Below are 19,985 nucleotides of genomic sequence, written 5' to 3' on the forward strand. Positions count from 1 at the left end.
GCTGCCTCCGCCGCAACAGCAGCCCGGGACTGCGAGCGCTACCGGAAAAGCGGCCACCGGTCAGGAACGAGGAGGCTCAGGCACCGCATCGTTTTGTGCAACTCCCTGGAAGGGGGTTGGAGTGGGGAGAGACTGATGCCTGCAGTGAGAGGACCAGAACTGGCCTAAAGCTGAGATTGGAGGAGTCAGATCGGATACTAAAAAACCTTTTCACTGTCGGGGTGGTCAGGCACTGTACCGGCTGCTCAGGGAGGTGGTGGAGTCACCATTCCTGGAGGGGTTTAAGAGGCGCCCGAATCTGGCGTTGGGTGATGCGGTTTAGGGGTTACAGTGGCGGTGCTGGTGGAGGGTTGGACTGGACGGACTAAAAGGTCTTTCCCAGCCTTGATGATTCCGTGATTTGTGACACCTACCCGGGAGAACGGCCGAGCGGAGCTGCCGGCCGCGGCCGCGGGTGGTATCTCGCGCAGTGAGCAGGCGGGCGCATTTCCACCTAATGAGACCGCACGGCGACAGCCCCGTTATGTTTGTAAACACATCCCCGTTTCTTTAGCGGTGCAGACATGAGCACCACGGACAGTCCAGCCCTGGGCCTCTCAAACGAACCGGACGGCAGAGGCAAGAATGCTCGAATTTATCGTTCACAATCTTTATTAATAATATCCATCCTAGCTTTATCTTCAGTCACACCAAAGTTTTACCAGTGCAGCTTCCTTTTTGGACACAGATATACACGACCTCTGGTTTCCAGAGGAAAAGATAGAGCCAGCAGGGAAATACGTGAAGAATTACGTTGCAGGGATATGAGCTGTCTGTCAAACAATAAGTCTTAACACTGTTTTATCTTAGTTTAATTTGCTCTCTAAAGCACCCTATTAGTGTACTCTGGCAAGCCTCCACCATGATAAATGCCATGCAATCATATAATTCAAACCCCACACAACATACCAGTCCATACCTTAGCCAAAGCACTCCATAGCAATTATAACTTTAAAAAAAGCCGTGAATTCTTTATGTGGCCTCAAGTGGAGAGTGTGGAACTAGAAAACATGGTACTAGAAATTTAAATAAACATTAAGACTGGTCTTGCTAATTTAGGCAGGTTACACTGAAAACCTGATTTATTTTTTTATAAAGGACAATTAATACAATTTCATCCAACAGAAATGTGGTAAATAATTTATATACACACAAAGGAATAGTGAGGTGAGCTTGGGAAGTGACTCTAAATCTCATAAAGAATTGCTGTTAAGTCAAAACTCAGAGCAAAGCAAATGAGAAAACCAGCACTGAACTCCAATGCCAGAGGTGGGAACAGTCACCTCCATGGGAGTGAGAAATAATTTAAAATATCTTCATAGTTTATTTTATGGACAGTGAAAGTAATGTACCAAAACCTCCCTTCACCAGTGCCTTGCAGTGCCACGCAAGTGTGTACGCAGCATGTACAGACCAATGTGCTGTAAAAATCTTCCCTGATCTACAAATTAGAACTGTACCATGAATTACATCAAATTCCATAAAAAAGCCAATCCGAGCAGCTTAATAAATACTTTAGTTCATGTTTTTTCATATTTGTTTACTTACCACAAATGTGCTTGTCACAGATTCAGTAGCTGATAAATAAAGACAATTTTTAGTCATTATTATAAATTACAGCCAACAAATTCAACATTTCATTCTTAGGTACTTCTAGTCCTTAGAAATTCCGACTTTACCAATATATAGAAAATTCTGTCCCTGTTTGAACATCTGAGATTATTCCTGATGTTCGTGCTCTTGTCCTGGGATGAGCCACCGGATGCTCTCAGTGCGAATGGTGGCGTACATGACAAAGCCAGTCAGGAAGAGCACAGAGAACAGGAGCAGCCAGTCTATGCCCTTCGTCAGAACACTTGGCAGGGGCCCTTCCCAGTCTTCCTCTGTCACAGCCACATCGCTTTTAGCTTCTATCCCTAAAAAACAAAGCACAACATCATAATCACAAAATTGAAAAGCTAGTTCTGTCTGGAGGTTTGTTCCTGCTCTCAGACTAAGGCTCAAACACAGACAGGTTTAAAATTTTGGTGAGATGGCCCTTGTACATTAACATATACCCATTTACTTATATAAAGCATATACCTGATTCACTTATATAAAAACTTAGTGATTTTTATGTGTATTTGCGTAACAGGAGAAGGTTTATTCTGTCCTCCCACAGCACAGCCTTGGATAAGTTGTGGGGGTTTTTCAGCGTCTGGAAATTTAATTTAGAGTCTATTCAGGAATCTCATTTTTGTGCATTTCTGGAAATTGAGATCCACACAGCACTTCAGTGTGGATTAGAAGAGAGCTAGCTGGGTGGTGAAGAGTTTAATTTATTTCATTCTCAATTAAATCTTTGGGCAGGAAGATATGCTCCATCTTTCTGGCAGCCTCTCTAGCTACTCACTGTTCCCCCTCTTCTGTGACAGCAGCCCAAGGAGCTGAGTTTCTGCTCTCAGCACAGGCTGAAATCCAGCTCATGGTGACAGTTGATTAAGTAAACCTCTGCTGGGTTAACTCTCAGGGTCTTTATGACACTCATTTTAAAGAACACACACAGGAAAGCCAAATTTGGACCTTAAAGCCAGTTGGTTCTTCCCACTGACAAACCAGGGCTGATTTACACACCTGTCTGGTTAAAGATGAAGTCTTTCAGGGTTTCCAGTGTTCTGTCTGTATGATTAAATCTAGCCATAGGTTTAGCACCTTGGAAAAGGAGGATATTTGGTACAGCCACAGTTCCAAATCTAGTTGATAAACTACATAAAGAAAAAACAAAGCATGAAGGAAATTAAATCTTCTGGGGGAAGAAATAAAGACAGTCACAATACCAAAAGTGTCAGTTTCACTAAATAAAATTGTCACTTTATGTAGAAAAAAAACCCACTCCTGTTTTTAAAACTCAAAGCTAACAGAAATAAACTGCAGCTAGAGCATAGGGAGTGTAAGTTACCTGCTGTGCTGGGATGCATCCAGTGCCAGGAAGCGAAGAGTTGGAAATGCTCGGGGCAAAGAGTTAAAATGAGGTGCCAGGCTGGCAGAAAAGCGGCACCACGGTGTATAGAACAGGACCAATGTACAGTCACTGCTGTTTGGGTTCAGGAACTCCATCAGGTCCTTGGAGAAAGCACAAGAACGAACATGGACAATTATATATTTAACAGAATTAAATTCTGTGTAGGGATGCAGCATTCAGCAATCGATTAGATACTTGGCAGTACTGATCAAGCAGACACACCTTTTAAAACAGGTAAAGAATTGTATATAACCTTTTTTAAAGGTTGTTTTAGAAGTTTATTACTTAAAAATATATATACACATAACCGTTACAAGAAACGAGCTGGCACTAACTGCCATTAACAATTTCCAAGACCAGTCCAAAGAGCAGGAAGGCTGTACCCTGCAGGCACACAGATAACAAACAGAGGCACATGAAGCAACCTGTAACTCCATTTTTTTTCCTGCGCAGGATGGCCCAAAAAGCCTCCTTGCCCTATATTTTCTTCGGTAGAACTGAGGACGTTACACAAGGAAATTCACTAAATCGAGGACTGAAATCACCAGGCTGACTGGGCACCCTCACGCGTTCACACCAACATCGGGCAGTGAGTGGACCACCCGAGTACCTGGGACACATTCAGGATCTGCAGCGTGAAGCGGTCGATGCCCGTCATGTTCCTTTCCTCGCAGTTCACCTTGGGAGCCTTGGCGCTGTCGGTGCCGTTCTGCTCCTCAGCGGGCGCGGGCAGCACGGGCTCCAGCACGGGCTGCTCCCGAGCCTGGGCGGCCGCGGGGCCGCTCCCCGCCAGCCCGCATGCATCGCCCGCGGCTGCCCCATCGCAAGCCCCCGCCGGGCCGCCGCTCGCCTCGGCCGGCACCGCCGACAGCAGCACGGGCTGCTCGGCCAGGGCCCCGCTGCCCAGCATCGCGTCCGCCATCTCAGCCGTGCGGTACCGCACCGGCTCGGGGCCGCCCGCGCTCTGCTCCGCCGCCGCCCCTGCGGGGAGATAGAGGGACGGAAGGAGGTGTCAGTTCCGCGCCCCGCCCGCTCCGCGACCGCGCACCCAGAGCCCCCTGGCCGCACCTGCGGGAAGGGTCGCACCGAGCCAGGCCAGCGCCAACAGCAACCGCCGCATCCTCACACACGGCCCCGGCCGCCGCCGTCACGTCTCCCCGGACAACGACCGCTTCCGCCGGACCTCCGGGACACTTCCAGTTCCGCTGCGGTTCGTATTTCCGTGGGAAGGGCCCTCAGGGTGTGAGGGTGGTAATGGTAGGATGGGCTTGCGCGCAGCCGGGCTGAGCCCTGCTCGTATTAGGTACAAAGCGGATGGGTTTAATCGAGTTTTCTCGCGGCCCTGCTGAACTCCGAACTGGGAGTGTTCAGCCTGAAGAAGGCTTCGGGTGATCTAATTACGGCCTCCCAGTATCTGAAGGGAATTTACAGGAAGGATGGGACAAGACTATTTACAAGTGCATGTTGTGGTAGGACAAGTGAGAATGTTTTAGATTAGGTATTCGGAAAAAATTCTTTATTAAAATTATTTTAAGAAAAAATTTACTGTGAGGATGGTGAGGCCCTGGCACAGGGTGCCCAGAGAAGCTGTGTCTGCCCCATCCCTGGATTGTTCAAGGCCAGTTTGGATGGGGCTTGGAGCAACTTGCGATAGTGCAAGGTGTCCCTGCCCATGGCAGGGGTGTGGAGCAAGATGCTCTTTAAGGTCCCTTCTAACCCAAACCATCCTATGATTCTGTGACCCCACCTTGCAGGGCTGAGCCCACACGGTGTGGCTGGAACCGCTGCCGGGGCCAGGTGTTGGTCTGCTGATGCTGCCGGAGGCATTTCACTGTTGATATATATTAGTTCAGGTCGGAAAGTTCTTGCAACGAGGCCAAGTGCCATCTCATGGCTTCGGCAGGCTGCTGTGACTGAGGAGTGACTGAGAACACAGAACGCACCCTTGTAGCTCATCCCAAAGCCTGCTCTGTTACAAGCCAGCGTTGTAGTCCCAGCACTTCCTCACACCCGCAGCTACCTGGCGAAGAATTCGCTTACTTCCACGCTCGTCAGGGAAGCACGGTCACGTCTGGGAGTTGTTTGCACACTAACTGTGCCTTAACCTACAGCAGGCTGGGGTAAGGGTAAAATGCGGCAAACTAAAGGCGTATTTTTAAAACTAGAAAGAAGAGTTCTTGTCCACCGAACTTAGCAATCGAAGCTCCCAGGCAGAAAAGCATGGTAAATACTCCCATATTCCTTTCTAGGAAATTATATTTTTCCTGTTGCAGAATTAGTTTTACTTTATTTCAGTTTAATAGTGAAGCCTCAAGACTATTTGGGGCATTTTGAAAATGAAAACATTACTTCAAGTGCTGACACATTTTTATTTTTTTTTTAACACACTTCCTTAAAACTGCCAGCAGTGCACAATGAGATTTTGCCAAAACTCTGCATCTGTCAAAATCTGATAGTTATGACCTAGGGAAGCATGAACCATGCACACTGGAAAAGGGCAGGAAAAATCAAGTGCATGTTTATAAGTAAAGATGGGGGTCATTTATTACAGAAATTGTATTTTTGGCTTTGTTTTTACTCAGGTGTACTTCTCCGTGTTCCTTACAGCACACATTTTCTCACTTGAAGCTTTTTCTTTCCAGTCCAATTTGCAAAAGCACTAATAATGAGGACATAATAGTCTAAAAATAGAAAACATGAGGTTTGCACATAGAGGGAAAACATTTAATTAGATCGGCTGATACAGAGCAAGCCTGAAAGGAAAAGCACAAAGGGAATCCAAACTGGTGCAGACTAGCAAACTGCCCCATCCCCCCTTCTCCTTATGTTTGAGTTCAGTAAAAAACAGCATTTTCAACTTGAAAAAAACTCCTTACTGTGAATTTAATCCTAACATAAATATCCTTCCTGCCATAACACAAATCAAAATCGTACAGGTTTTTAATGGTGTTTAACAGGTACGACATAACTAATTCATATGGTACTCTTTGTGCTACTTGAAGAGCTCACATAAAGGAGGTACAGAAACATTAGAGGGCCGGTCCAGCACCAAAACAAGCCCTGGTGTCTCACCATACACAAAACTGAGGTTATGAAAAACAGAACCACTTTAAGACTCCTTGAAGATATGCAGCTTGTGTAGCTGATACCCCAACAATGCCAGTCTGCCAGCATGAATAAATCCTGAACCGGCCCTGTCATGAGACACCACACCTGGCCTTATACACCAGCTGTGCACTGAGGCACAGACTCTCTGCAGCTTCCATCCTTCCACTCATTCCACGGCAGAGAACACAGCAGCCATGGAAGCAGTCAAGCAACTTCCAAAACATCTGAAAAGGCTATATTCTTGTTTGATACAATTTGTGACTGATAAAATATCTAATTAAGGTTTCTTAATCTGAGGAAATCTTAGGGTTTCCTCACAACAAATAAAATAACACATGTTGCTCATGCAACCATGTCCAGGAACTGAGATTCTTAGACCAGTATGTAGCAGACTGCTGTTGAACTCTGTTCTGAACATATCCAGTCACCTTGAAAGCCAAATATTTAGAATTATCAGAATGGCCAACTGAAAAAAAAAAAAACAAAACCAACCAACCAACCAAATGTCTTTTTCAGGTAAATTCAAAGTCTGCAAAATAACAGCAACTGACATTTGGAATGTTCCAACGCCAGATGTATTCAAGGCCTTTGAAAGTTTACAGAAAAGAAAAAAAAGGGTGCTGGAGAACAAGCAGAGGATGCAGGCCTGGAAGTCTGGACTGCAGCTTCTGGTGGGTAGGACTGCCTGTTCTTCCCCAAAATTACTAAAAACTTCACTAAGAAGAAAAAAATTTAAAAGTGTTGAATGGCAGAGTACATCTTACCAACACAGATAAAATGGAATATTCCTGGAATACAGGGATAAATATGTCTTATCACAGAATAATGAATTATGACCACCATTCCATGAAAACTTTATTTATATATATACATATATATTTATTTACTTTCTTTTATAGATTTATTTAAATTGATTTCCAGGTGCAACAGAGGAAAAAGTTAGCAGTTGACTGTTAATCCATACAGGCTTATAGCTCCTTTCCTCCTATTTTCTCCTATTTGAGTGAATGGACAAGAACACTTAAGTTGCTGTCACACTGTTTTCAATTCATTGAAAAATAAGCAACATTCCCATATCTTTTGACACCTTGCAACTCATAGAGTCTTTTTGCCTTAATGCAAATATATGTAACGTGCCTGTAACAAGTAGGTAACTCTGTCAACTGGCATCTTTAGCCAGAATTTAAAAGATTAAAAAAAAAAACAGTGAAAAATGGTTAAGTTTTAAAGTATTAACTTTATTAATAAATATACATCCATATGATGATGTAAATACAGATCATGAACACTACTCCATTCCCATACACATAATTGCACACGAGTAGCTCAGGTTCATGGACATAAAAACATACACAGTATCTAATCAGGCTTTTTTACAGCAGAGGACAGGGTGCTGATACTCGTTATTTAACAGATTACTGTTACCCCCAAAGTAAACCTGTGGAAAAGCAAATGATGAGAGATTGAAGTAACAGAAAGTGGTTCAAATTTCAGAATACAGATTCTTCTATTTAAAAAAAAAGTCACAAGGAGAAAGGTCTAGTCTCTACTAAAGTAATAAATATATTTAGTGGTGTTAAAATATATGCATTAAAATAGAGAAGAATAAACTTTTTGTAATCAGAAATGAAGTTTGCAGTTCCAAGTATTTATGATTGTTATCAGCTGTTCTAACTCTCAACTCTAAGGATAGCATGAAACATTATTATACATATAACAAAGAACAGCAGAGTCACAGCTAATGAAACCATTGCACAAATGACTTCACATTGCTCTGCCTTTTAAAGCTCTTCAAAATGGGGGAGGGAGTTAAATTCTCATCTGAATTACACGGTGTATTGTAGTTCTAGGTAATTCTCTTCACGGATACATCACTTTTCACTGACAAGGCTTTTGTCCTGACTGAACATTAAGATCCTTCAGACAAAATGAAAATATATTCATTCAGAAGAGAGATCTTTAATGGCTCTAGTTAATTTGATTACTTTAAACTCAATCCAAGACATAAAGAACATTGCTTTAATGACAAAGCTAAGTGCTGATTTTAAAAATACCATCTTTGATATCAAAGTCAGCTGCTTCTGATGGTATCTGATTTTTTTTCTGCCAAAATATGGTGCTAGCATGTTGAATCTGTCCAGTGCAAGACTTTATAGTAGCAAAATTATTTGGTTTTAAAGTTTAAGTAAATTTAATCAGAAAATGGATAGTAGTTACTATATGTATCTTAAACAGCGAACTTTATAGCAACATTAAGGAATAATAGCAAGCTAATACATTTCATTTATGTATAAATAAGACATTAGAAACTTGAAAATTAAAAGAAATTATTAAAACCTAAACTTGACATGTCGGTCTTCTGAACAGTGTTAACACATAACAGTGATCCTAGCTTATGAATAGCTGAATTATGATATATAATATAAAATAAGCAATTTACCTTACAAGTAATGTTTTCATACTATAGGGGGAAAATGCCAGTTTTCCCAGTGGCACTAATAAAGTTTAGGCATTAACATGCTGTTTCATTGTTTCTCATGAAAAGAAAAGTGTTGAAAAAAGCACAATGTATTTTGCAGAGTATACACAGGAAGAACAGAAGTCTTTGAAAATTCATTTCTAGTCACTTTGAATCTCCTCTTTTTTTTTCCCCTCACTGCACGGCACCAGTAAACTCTAGTCAGATATAAAATAAAGCGGAATTACGGAACACCAGCAGTGCACTTCTGATCTCCCTCCTAAATCCAGAGCGCCAAGCAGCACACTGCAGGCACTCTGAACACTTTTCTATTTGATGCTCATCATTTCACAACTGACAACATTAATTAGTTTTTTTACTGGGATTATATTTCATCTGATATAATTAATAAACACTGTAATGAACAGAAGTTGCTTAGGTGATTTCATTATTTCATCAGCATACTTGAATACAAATTATACTAGCAGAACAGCACTACATCTGCATTATCTCCTGACACACAGCACAGCACCATTGAGTGGATGCACAAGTGAGGAATGGACAGGAGCAAACAGGATCAACAGGAGGTACGGAGTGGAGTTTCTCCAAGGTACAGTGGTGACATGCAACACGTTCCTTGCCAGCGAGGTGTGACACTCCTGCAGTTACACATTCAGCTGAAGAGGACTGCTTGCCCAGCTGAATTCAGGAAAGAACTTAAAGCAGTCTTTTGTTGAAAAATTATCTGATTAAAAACAGCCAATACAACAGAGATCCTGAGGGTGAATGAATTCACGTTAGCATTTTGCATGTGTCAGACAGAAGTTACATCTTCTGAGAGACTGCTAAATTTCAGACTTGCGAGTTTGTTGAGGAACAGAACGTACAACTGGACTTCAGAGCTTCAGCATGAAGAAACTATTCCTTAGTAGCAATTTAGCTGCCATTAGTTCATCTATTGACTAAGGAGCCATCCAGTATAAATTGAGGTTCATTGTCTTAGTTGCCAGTGCATATACAGTTCCCCCAAAACAATTCAACACACCTATTGTAAAGTACAGCAAAAGTCCAGCTCAATGTGTTAGGCATCACTGGAACACCTGAAGGCTTGCTGCTTTTTTCCTGATAAAAAAGGTATGAAACATGACATCTGTTTCTTAAGTTGTCATCACTGAAATCAAGAGGTCTAGTCAAAACGACAGCAGGCCAAAATAGCATTTATGTTAACAAAAATGACCATCATCATTACCCATTCAGCATAGGCCCAATTAACCCAAATTTTATTCTCCCCCAGATCTGCAAACTCTACATACTCTCCCTCCCCAGGTATTTCAATTTATCATAAAATCATTTTATAAGTGAAATGACTTAAACATAAACTTTCTTCCAGATTTAAAGAAAAAGTTTTAGTTTCAGTAAAATTAATTTAGAACAAATATGCAACACTGAGGACTGTTTTTTTTTTTCTTTTGAAGTCTGGATGAAAGTATTTTATATACACACACATTCTCCCATACTTAAAAAAATTACACCCAATTGAAAAAGAACACTTTTTGGGGAGGAGGGGAGGTTTTAGTTTGAGTCAAGAAAGGTATTTATAGTTAACCAACAACATTTTTTTCCATTTGCATGCATAGATGAATTACTCTATATCTGGGATCTAGCAGTGCAGTAAACGTAATTCTGTTTGCATCAGCTATACAGTTTGCTTTTATAAATCATGAAAATTGTGTCCTTTGGTAGATCTATAAGCTTCCATAACTTAAATATAGTATAAATGTCTAAGAATGAAATAACTATTTCCAGGAATATCTGGCAAAACTGAGTCTAAAAATTTGGCAACAGTATCTATTTAAAAAGTTTAATCTGTAAACATTAAAGGTTATTACTTTAAAAGCTATTAAACTGTTGCCATCTAAGCACAAATTTGAAAGGCAAAAGCCAGTGTAAATAGCTATTTACAGATTTAAGAACATTCTGTTTAATATTAATCAAGTGGCTAACTAAAATGAACAGTACTTAATTTCTTATAAAATATTTCAAATTGCAAATTATTATTTGTGGTTTGGTATACATACTATTAGGCATTTCAAAATTACACAGCAGAATCCTGTAACAGTGTAACTAAAAGAACAGCTCTCACCTAAACGCAAAGTAACTTGTCTTTGTAAGGCGCTGTGAAGCAGTAACACACTGTACAAAATGCTCAGGTTTCTTTAGTATCTTCCAAAATATTTCTGGAGCATTAGTTGAAATTCACTTAATGCTACAACTCCAGAAATAAAAGCCACTGGAAATTACTTTAGAAAAAAAGGTTGGGTTTTTTTTTTGTTTAAGTTTTTAAGACTATTTTAAGTCTATCTGAGGTCTGTAGAAGGTCCTGCAGAAGTGGAAAATGTGGCTTGCCACTCTGTTTATCAGTTTTTCTTACCAAGTAAGAACTTGACTGGCTAAGTTCCTTATTGTGGGACAGGCCACACCATGAACCATCAGTCAGCTAATTTCTGTCCTCCTTATTTCAATTATTTAATGCATAACCACACATCTAGATTTATGAGAGATTGAACTTAAAACTAGGGATATGGACATTACTTAAGTATTGACACCAAGGCATAATGTATCATTTTAGACTTCCTTATAAATTATGATTTAAAATAACAGAAGCCTCATTAAACCAAAGCCTTCTCAACATTCTGTAGAAGTTATTAATTGCACCTGTAGGTTATGGCATTATTGAAATAAAATCTAGAAGCTCAGACTTAAGCAAACATTCCAAGAAAACTCAAGAAACATGCTCAAAATCAGCATAAAGCAGATTAGTAAGGAGTTACTCATTCCCTCCCTTCATTCATTAGGCTGTTTGATTTTGCTGCTAGTTTCACCAGCAGCATGGACTCCTCTGCTATGCACCATAGGGTAAGGAAAAGCTGCACTGCCACAAGTATAATTTAGATTTGCAAGCCGTGATAGAGCTTTAATGCTACCTGGAGGTCTGCCTGGGCTGACTTTGTATCCTGCTGCTTTAGTTGTACCCAAGGGTCTGCCTGGACTTGTCTTAAATCCAGCTGCTTTGGTGGTCCCCAGGGGTCGACCTGTGCTGGTTCGGTAACCTGCTGATTTCGTGGTCCCTGATGGCCTTCCACGTTTCCCGGAGCGGTTGAGGTTTTTCTTTTTCTTTAGTTCATCTTTTGTCTCTAAATTCCTGCCACTTGTGGTCTGCAAGTGGGAGTCGTTCAAGGCATCTTGTCTCTGGCAGGCAATGGGTTTGTGGCTGACTGCGTGGCTGTACTTGCTCTGCTGTGTGGCATAGAGGTCAAACTGATCCGCAGCCCTCACATTGTCTTCGTTCAGGCAAGAGCTCTTGCCGGTCCCACAGAAAGCTGGATTACCGCTGGCAACAGGGTGCATCATTTTCTACCAAAAATAGGAGAGGGAAATACATATCAATATATCATAATACTGCAGCGTTCCACAAAGGAGAATCTTTCAAAGGCTACCTCTTTCATAAAATTCGTCTGAACCACTTTGTCTGTTTTTAGTAAACAGTATTGATGTCAGTCAATTACCTTTAAAATGAGTTTTATTGAGTCTTCATTTGAGGTTCTGCACAGTAACCTTTACACATAGTTAAAAAGGTCAGTTTAAACCACGTATTATTCACATATGTATAATTAGGGAAGAAGTTAAAAAACTGAACAACAGCATTTCAGCAACCAAGACCTACAATATTTGCTCATCTACAATTCCAAATTTTAACCTAATCTCATCTAAATCTTAATTGTTCTAGCTCTAAGATTAATATGTGACTCAGCTGTAAGCCAAAGAAAGATATGTTGTAACTCTCTTGGTATTGAAGATACAGGATCCTAAAATTTTTTTTTGTTTGCTTAATTGCAGCAAAAGAATAAAGTGCTAATCAGTTTTCTTATTTTATGTCACAATTAATGTCAAAGAAAGAAACACATAAGGCATTTGGCAACACAATGGTGAATAGTTGGGAAAGCACAGGGATGAAATGAATTTATAATGAAGTACAAGATGCTGGATTGTAGAAATGTCATTACTGTCCTAGTTAGGAGAGCACGTACAAACTGCTAGCAATGTCAGCACTGAGATATGTTGATATTGTTGTCATTACCAACAACTCTGGGACATAAAGCAGTAATATCTTCCATTCAACTATACTAGTTCATAAATCAGCTGCAAATACTCAAAGTCTATAATGGTAATATTTAGCCATGCTGAAGACAAAATTAAGCCAATAAATATCTGGCCCTTCAGAGTATTTCTATGTCTTACAGCCACACGTAAGACACCAAAAATGTCCTCCCATGGTAAATGTCACAAGTAGATGAGGTCTAGAAGATTTATCATCTTTTCCCTACAATAGCTCTGGAATATCACCTACAGCAACACAATTTAAACTCTACCATTGATTACTGAATTTATTTGGCAGTTATGAATGGTTCCTGCCAGCCAGAAAGAAAGCACACAGCACAGTGTATTTACCCTGGAGTAAATCCTTGTGCTTTTTTCCCCTGATTACAAAGGATACATTCCCTGTTGGAACACTCAATCTACTCTGGCTTGTCAAAGGCACATTATAGTGCACATTACTCTTGTGCAAATATATGAATATGGGTTTATGTCAAATAGTGAAATTATGATAGAAATATAGTTTAAATATTAGATGTTCTAGCAGAATAATCCAAGTGCTACAATCCCGGTGCACTATATGGGGTACAGTAGAACAAAAGTGAAACCACTGTTACTGCAGCTGCTAACGTCCAAACAAAACAACTAAGAATAGTTTGCAAGCCTGCACTTAGCAAAGGACAAAGGAAATAAGCTCAGGGCAAGAGACCAGACAGACTTTTCTGTGCAGCAATACAGAAAGAAGCTTAAGGTTTTCTACAATTAGGAGTCAAAAAAATGTTACCTTTCTTTAACCCCACTAGAAAAGTGCCTGCAATATCACAAAAAATACCTGAGATTTTTCATGATATGTAACTGCAAACATGAGGGTTCTATAATGTCTTTTTGTTGCAGAGAGAGTAAAGCCCCACAGCTCTGAAAGGCTGTTCAGCTGTTTGTTGATCCACTAGAGACACTTGGAGTGGTGAAGAGCATTCTTGTCTCAGTACTCATTTTAAGCACAGGAATACTAGCTTTGGCCCCAAAAAACTGCTCCAAGCTCAGTTGCCACAAAGAAGGATCAGTTGAGCTGCCCAGTATCCAAGGAACACACCAGAGCTGGGAGAAGGCACTGAATAAAAGCAGAGGCCTCTGGTATTTTTCATGAGACCAACCAGGCTCACACTCACTCCTGTGTTACTTTCTAATTCTCTGCTTCTTCTCATTACACTTGAGGGGATTTTTCCATCCATCTTTCTGGGGGAGAACCATCCTAAGTACTCCTAGACAGTGAATATATTCTGCTGTAGCTGAACAAATGCTGGAGCTTCATCACCATATGTGTGTGCTTTGTGTCTACTGCAATACCACAGACAAACACTGACTTCACACACAGGCCCTGGCTGATGATACTTCACCTTCCATCTGGCAACAACCAGCATCACTGGAATGGATGAATGAAGGAAGACAGCAAAAATTAGTAACGGTTTAAATTTCTTTCTAGAGGAAGCTTAACAATCCCCCCTATTTCAGTGGAAGACTGCCAATAGGCTTTTTTAAATGTGTTTCCCCCATCCCCCCGCACCATTTTTCATCAAACCATGCAAATTTCAAGTAGTAGCCAAGGTTTCTCTTCTATCTTCTTTGATTTAGGACTTTTTGAAAAGTTTTTAAAAGGAAATCTGTAATCAAGCTTAATTACCCTAGCATGGAATATCCAGCATGATTTTCCTTCATTCACATTACAGCAGGGAATAAAAGAATGAAGAGAGAATCCGTAGAGCTGAAGCAGGTTTCTTGGCAGGAAAATATACATTATAAAGGAGAATTGGTACAAAATGCAAAGCTATGCCAATTAAAAATTACACTCTGGCTAAATTGTATAGCTAAACACATACAACTTTGTGTGCAATCATTCTTGAATAAAACCCTCCAAAAAGTTTCCAAAAGATAGAACTTTCTAGTTTTAAATCTGTAAATAGATATGTAAAAATATTTGCAACAGTTTACTTAAATGAGTTTTTAAACTGATTTAACTAACTGGCTGAATATCCCTGTATCAACAACAAACTGCAACAAGGAAATTTAGTTGTATTTCAAAAAGATTTTAAAAATTCAAAAATTCAAAACGTGAAAGTGACTGTAGAGGATTTTCTGTACGGATCTTTTAGTGCCTAGTAATTTATATCTATACAAATGCTGGAGAAGGGAGGAGGCACTAGATAAGCTGGCTTTGGGAAACGAGAGGGAGCTTCTCATGCAACAAAGCACAGAAGTTCCAGTACTGCTAGGAAGAAACAGGACAATCCAGCTGGGACCCACAAAGCTTTGCTACAGAAGGATATCTGGACATGGTCATGACCCCTCCTCATATCCCTAAAATACAGCTTTAGCATACAGCTCTAGCTCACAGCTGATAAGGCTCCTAGTATAGTTATGGCCCATATCTCCCTCCAGGAAATTCTCATTCATGACCTGTTCACTAAACAAAATTGTAGTATCAAATCTACTCAAATCACATTACATAAAAACATTATCTTGGGCTGTGATGTGATGCCATCTTTGGCTTTCAAACATCATATCTTGCCTTCTTCATGGGCATGATTTAGCTGCCAGTGTAGACAAGATGAAACCTTTCATAAGCAGAGAAGTTCACAAGGCCCCCCTGAACAGGCACTTGCTTCGTAGTTATTTTATACTGAGTACTGGGTCTGAGACCCATTATCTGCACTGAGCAGAATAATCAGTTCCAGCACAAGCAACTGCTCTGCTCTCACCTACCCGAGCCTGCCTTCTGTGGCCTGGTGAGTGCCAGAACAGACCTGACTCAGCAAGTGCCTCTGACTTTTGCTAAAACACACTGAATCACAGTAAAACAGCACAAAACTTGAAGTCCATCTATATTACAGCTTTTCAAATTATGAATACCAGGAAGGGTAAACTCCTCACACCAAAAGGGACAATTTTGCTTTTAATATGGGTTAGTATACAATACCTACTCGTTTTTCTGACATTTTTCACTGCTGAGGTTGCAATAGTTTCCACAATATCAATGGGGCTGTGGAAGGCTGTAGCAGCACATGGTCACCATCATCCAACACACACAAAGTTTGTGACTCGCTACTTAATAACACTTAAGCAGCCACTAGCATCATTTGTGCACAGCTCTCTGAAGGTCACTGCTGCCAGTGAACATCACGGGAGCAGAGCACAGGCCCAGCTCTGTTCAGAATCTCTTGTAAATGACACTCTATGCTGAATTCCACAGCCCTGGGGAGCATCACAGGGCTCCTTTGCTTTGCAGGAGGGTTGAGCAGCAACAGCAGCAGGAGGAATATATATATTCCCTTTCAAGACCACAACAGAAATATGGTGTCAGTTCTGTTCACTCTTAGGATAGCATGTGTGAGAAATCCTTTCATCACTCACTGAGAATAATTAATTCTATCAATTCAAATGTTTTTCACATGTCGTTTTTATTGTCAGCTCCTTTTCCACACATTAACTCTTGCTAAAGTAGGGCCTTACCCAGTTTTTAAAACCCTGTAACTGCTTGCTTTCACAAAGATGTGCCTTACCTGGAGTATTCACATACATGTAAATACTTTTGAAATACTAAGTATGAAATTCTATCAGTGGCACAACATATACTGTAACAGCTGAACCTACAACTGAAATCTTATCTACCTGTGAAGCTTGATAACCAGCTTTTCCACACTGTGCTTATGAAGCCCTTTCCGCTGTTGATTTTTAATATGATTTTTCTCTCCATTTGCACCAGTTAAAATGTATTTAAAACTGCCAAAATATAAGAAATCATTTCTTTACAGCAGTGACTTGCTAGAGTTACTATGTGACAACATAAGACTGCAAATCAAGAGACAACATAGTTTTGGAAACAGTTTCTTTCTTAATTATTCTTAGAAATTAAGAGTTCCCCAAGCAATACAATTTACAACTATGGTCCTTCCCCTGGTGACCCAGAGGCATTTTCTTATATGACAGAAGTTAAGAGAAGAGTTATTTGGAGCTGAAACACCCACCCACTTCAAACTTCCCTTCTCCAGATGTGCCAGGCAGAGTGGGACCCTTCCCTCACCAGCATCTGTGCCTCCTACTCCTCACTAGAGAGTTGCAACCTGAGTGCGGTCTCTGCGCCCCCCGGGAGTTCAAGTCTTTTGACTAAGACACCCTAGGAGAAAAAAAGCTCTCCAAAGCCTAAGCACCAGCTTTGTATTACAGACAAAGCTCTGCTGCTCTCGCAATGAGTTGATGTTGGCAAGCACCGCTAGGCTAAGTGTCAAGTAAACTGAACTTATAGGGTTCACTCATTATTTGATTGCAAAACCAAGCAAACAAGTAATTCTTAGGCTTTCTAACCCTAAAAACCAAATAACCTATATCCAAGGGCAAAGTTTCACTAGGTGCTAGCTGACTTCTAGATGTCAGATGACTAAATGTCAGCTGACTTCTTCCCACCCCAAAATTAAGATCCTATATTATGATGATGAACAGGACACCTTGAAAGGCTTAAGACAGCTTCACGAAAATTAAGGAAGATGGTATCAATTATTTAATTACCCCTACACCTCCAGCCACACTGACACAACTGACAGTTTGATTTCATAATCAACAGAAACCACTTTGAATCCACCCTTTTTCTGAACGGGACAATCTTGCCCTTTCCTCTTCTCCCACATTCCTACTCCTTCTGCCAACACTAACTATTTTGCAAAAGCAGGACAAATCAACACCAGGGATCAGACCCAGGTGAATACTAATCCAACAAGAAAGCAAAAGCAACAGTGTGTAGGCATGGGGGCAAGAGAGTAACAGAAACTCACATTTCCATTAGCACAGAGACAGTCCCAGGTCAGCCTAAGCCACATTGTCCAGTGGCTGCTACTGTTACTTAAAAAAAAACAACAAGATCTCAAAAAGATGGTCTTAGTGGACTTCAGACATCTAGATGACAGGTATGACAAGTCCCAAACACAGCATGGGGAATGGAGATTGGAGAAAAGCCCCAGAGCTGGGGTTGGAGCAGCACAGAATCGAGGCAGCCATTAGGCCAGACAGACTGGCTTAGGAGAGTATGGTGAAACTGCACTCTCATTATTCTGTGGTTCTGCAATTACCAAACTTCAAGGCAAACCAAATATGCACATGAATGATGGAGCAGGTAGAGGTGGATCTTTATAAAGAAAGGATTATTAGCGTTTGTGAATTGTCCATTCACCTTAAGGGGCTATTCCCAAATAAAAAGGAGCAGTCCTTGCCATAGCCTAGAACAAGGGCTTTGAGGAGCTGGAGATGCTTATTCATCTCAGTGGGTGTTCTCGCCCACCCGCTCTTCTCCCCAGGGCTGCAGTCTCAAACAATAGCTCGAGAGGTAAGAGGTGCTCACTCATCTCAGTGGGTGTTCTGATCTACCCTCTCCTTTCCCTAGCCTCCTATCACAAAAGGACTTTCAAGCTTAAGAGATGGATCAAGTATCTCCTTCCTGATGTGCATTTTCACAATGTTTCTCTGTGCCAGGACCTTGCAGAAGGCTCTGGACACCTGTCCACACATCCAAACACAGCCATGGCAGCGTCCTTGTGTGAGACTGCAGAAAGACAAAGTCCACTTGTTGAATCTGTTCAACAATGGCCAATGGAAAAACATGCTGGACTTTTTTTATTTAAGGTTGCATCTAAAACATGAGGGATACAGGTATAGACACATGCACACACACACACACAATTCTAAGAGAAACTGTGGCATCTGAAGACTGAAATAGAAACAAACCTAAATTTAAGAAATATGTTAACGGAGTGCTGCTCCTACCCTTTCATTTTACACAAATAAAAACCACATGGATCAAAATAACTGTTAATCCAGGGAGAACTGCACACAAATTTAAACTGCAACTATTCACTAATTAATTACCCCAGAAGGACTATGCACAAACAAGAATGCACTAAATTATCCGTAACTGTCCACGAGAATACACAGCACTGACGCGCGTCATGTCAGAACGTAAAGAGGCACAGAAGGGACACTGTGAGGCTCTCCAGGTACCCCGGTGGGCAGGTGAGCGAAGGCATCCGCTACTTAGGTGTGTCAGGAAATACACCCATGGGCTGTACGCACACATCCAGATGGCCCACGCGAATGGGAATATGCTCTAAGTAAACAGCCCTGCACACACAACTGCCTCACGCACACAGGGTGCTGCGGGTGCTGAAGGGAAGAAGCAATTCCCGGCGGCAGGCGGGAGAGCAGGAGGGCCCAGCCCCACCTGGGCTGGCCAAGGGCCAGCTGAGGGGACAAAGGGGAGGCACACACCTCCCTCCGACTCGGCTGCAACCGGGAACACCGCGCCGAGGGTGGCCGCGCGTGTCCCGTGTCCCGCGCAGGGGGCACGGACAGGGCCCGGCCCTCGGCCCAGGGCACGGCCGGTCGGGGACAGCGGAACAGGCGGCGATGGCGCAGCTCTCTTCGGGCGGCCCCGCGGGGCCCGGGCACCGCACCCTGGGGCGAGGAGACCGCGGGATCGGCCTCAGCGGCGGGGAGGGAGCGGAGGTGGGAGAGCTCCGCTCCCCTCCCCTCCCCCGCCGGCCGCGGCTCCATCTTGCCCGCCCGCCGCCTCCCGCCGCGCGGAGCAGAGGCCGAGGCCCGCGGGCCCAATCCGCACCTACCTGAGAAGCTCGGGACGGCGGCGGCGGCGGGCGGAGCAGCCGCCTCCCCACACCGCGCCGGGCGGCTGCAGGGAGGGGACGGGCGCAGGGGAGGGAGCGGCTCTGCGGCGGGCGCGGGCGGCGGGGCAGGCGGGGCGCGCTCCCGAGCGGGGCCGCGCCGCGGGGGCGCGCGCGGGGTGGGGCCGGTGAGGCCCCTCCCGCCTCCGGGGGTCGGGGCCGCGCGGCCGCCGCCATTTTGTGGGGCGGGCTGGAAGAGGCGCGGCTGGTGAGGATACGCTTGTGTCCCGAGTGCTTGAGGGCCTGTGCGTGGCCGCGCACATCCCTGGCAGCGGGTAAGTATTACGGGTGTTTCCATCACTGTCGTTTGGTTAGAGCAGTGTGGTGTCTTCTGCGTCAAAATGACACACAGAATCACAGGCTCACTTCGGAAAAGATCTCTGGGGTCACCGAGCCCAACCTGTGACCAACACTACCTCGTCAAACAGACCATGGCAGTGAGTGCCACATCCAGTCTTTACTCAGACACCTCCAGGAACAGTGACTCCATCACCTCCACTCCACC

The 19,985-nt window shown here is 42.7% G+C and overlaps 2 protein-coding genes across 3 annotated transcripts; both read right to left on the bottom strand.

Annotated features, from left to right (window-relative positions):
- Positions 1 to 633: 633 nt before the first annotated feature.
- On the bottom strand, positions 634 to 4,234 carry TXNDC15 (thioredoxin domain containing 15). The gene is made up of 5 exons (XM_014883369.2): positions 4,109 to 4,234; positions 3,651 to 4,021; positions 2,978 to 3,141; positions 2,653 to 2,783; positions 634 to 1,955 (listed from the first exon to the last, which is right to left on the bottom strand). Exons 1-5 carry the CDS (start codon positions 4,158 to 4,160, stop codon positions 1,759 to 1,761), a joined length of 915 nt encoding a protein of 304 aa, XP_014738855.2. The 5' UTR covers positions 4,161 to 4,234; the 3' UTR covers positions 634 to 1,758.
- A 3,131-nt stretch (positions 4,235 to 7,365) lies between these two features.
- On the bottom strand, positions 7,366 to 19,564 carry C15H5orf24 (chromosome 15 C5orf24 homolog). Of its 2 annotated transcripts, XM_014883443.2 has the most exons (3): positions 19,424 to 19,554; positions 11,591 to 12,020; positions 7,366 to 9,728 (listed from the first exon to the last, which is right to left on the bottom strand). In XM_014883443.2, the coding sequence occupies exons 2-3, from the start codon at positions 12,015 to 12,017 to the stop codon at positions 9,688 to 9,690; spliced, it is 468 nt and encodes a 155-aa protein (XP_014738929.1). In that variant the 5' UTR covers positions 12,018 to 12,020; positions 19,424 to 19,554; the 3' UTR covers positions 7,366 to 9,687. The 2 variants fall into 2 exon arrangements, with proteins under 2 accessions (XP_014738929.1, XP_014738927.1); XM_014883441.2 differs by lacking the exon at positions 7,366 to 9,728 and having other exon boundaries at positions 11,307 to 12,020; positions 19,424 to 19,564.
- Positions 19,565 to 19,985: the final 421 nt, after the last annotated feature.

Source organism: Sturnus vulgaris, chromosome 15 (genome assembly GCF_052056855.1).
Source record: "Sturnus vulgaris isolate bStuVul1 chromosome 15, bStuVul1.hap1, whole genome shotgun sequence".
NCBI classification, from domain to species: Eukaryota; Metazoa; Chordata; class Aves; order Passeriformes; family Sturnidae; genus Sturnus; species Sturnus vulgaris.

Excerpts from the sequence above, each read along its gene's own strand:
- C15H5orf24 (XM_014883441.2), bottom strand. The coding sequence starts at position 12,017 with ATGATGCACCCTGTTGCCAGCGGTAATCCAGCTTTCTGTGGGACCGGC.
- TXNDC15 (XM_014883369.2), bottom strand. The coding sequence starts at position 4,160 with ATGCGGCGGTTGCTGTTGGCGCTGGCCTGGCTCGGTGCGACCCTTCCC. Across the intron at positions 4,022-4,108 it reads CGGTGCGACCCTTCCCGCAG|GGGCGGCGGCGGAGCAGAGC; the intron begins GTGCGGCCAGGG and ends ATCTCCCCGCAG. Across the intron at positions 1,956-2,652 it reads CTTCATCTTTAACCAGACAG|GGATAGAAGCTAAAAGCGAT; the intron begins GTGTGTAAATCA and ends TTTGTTTTTTAG.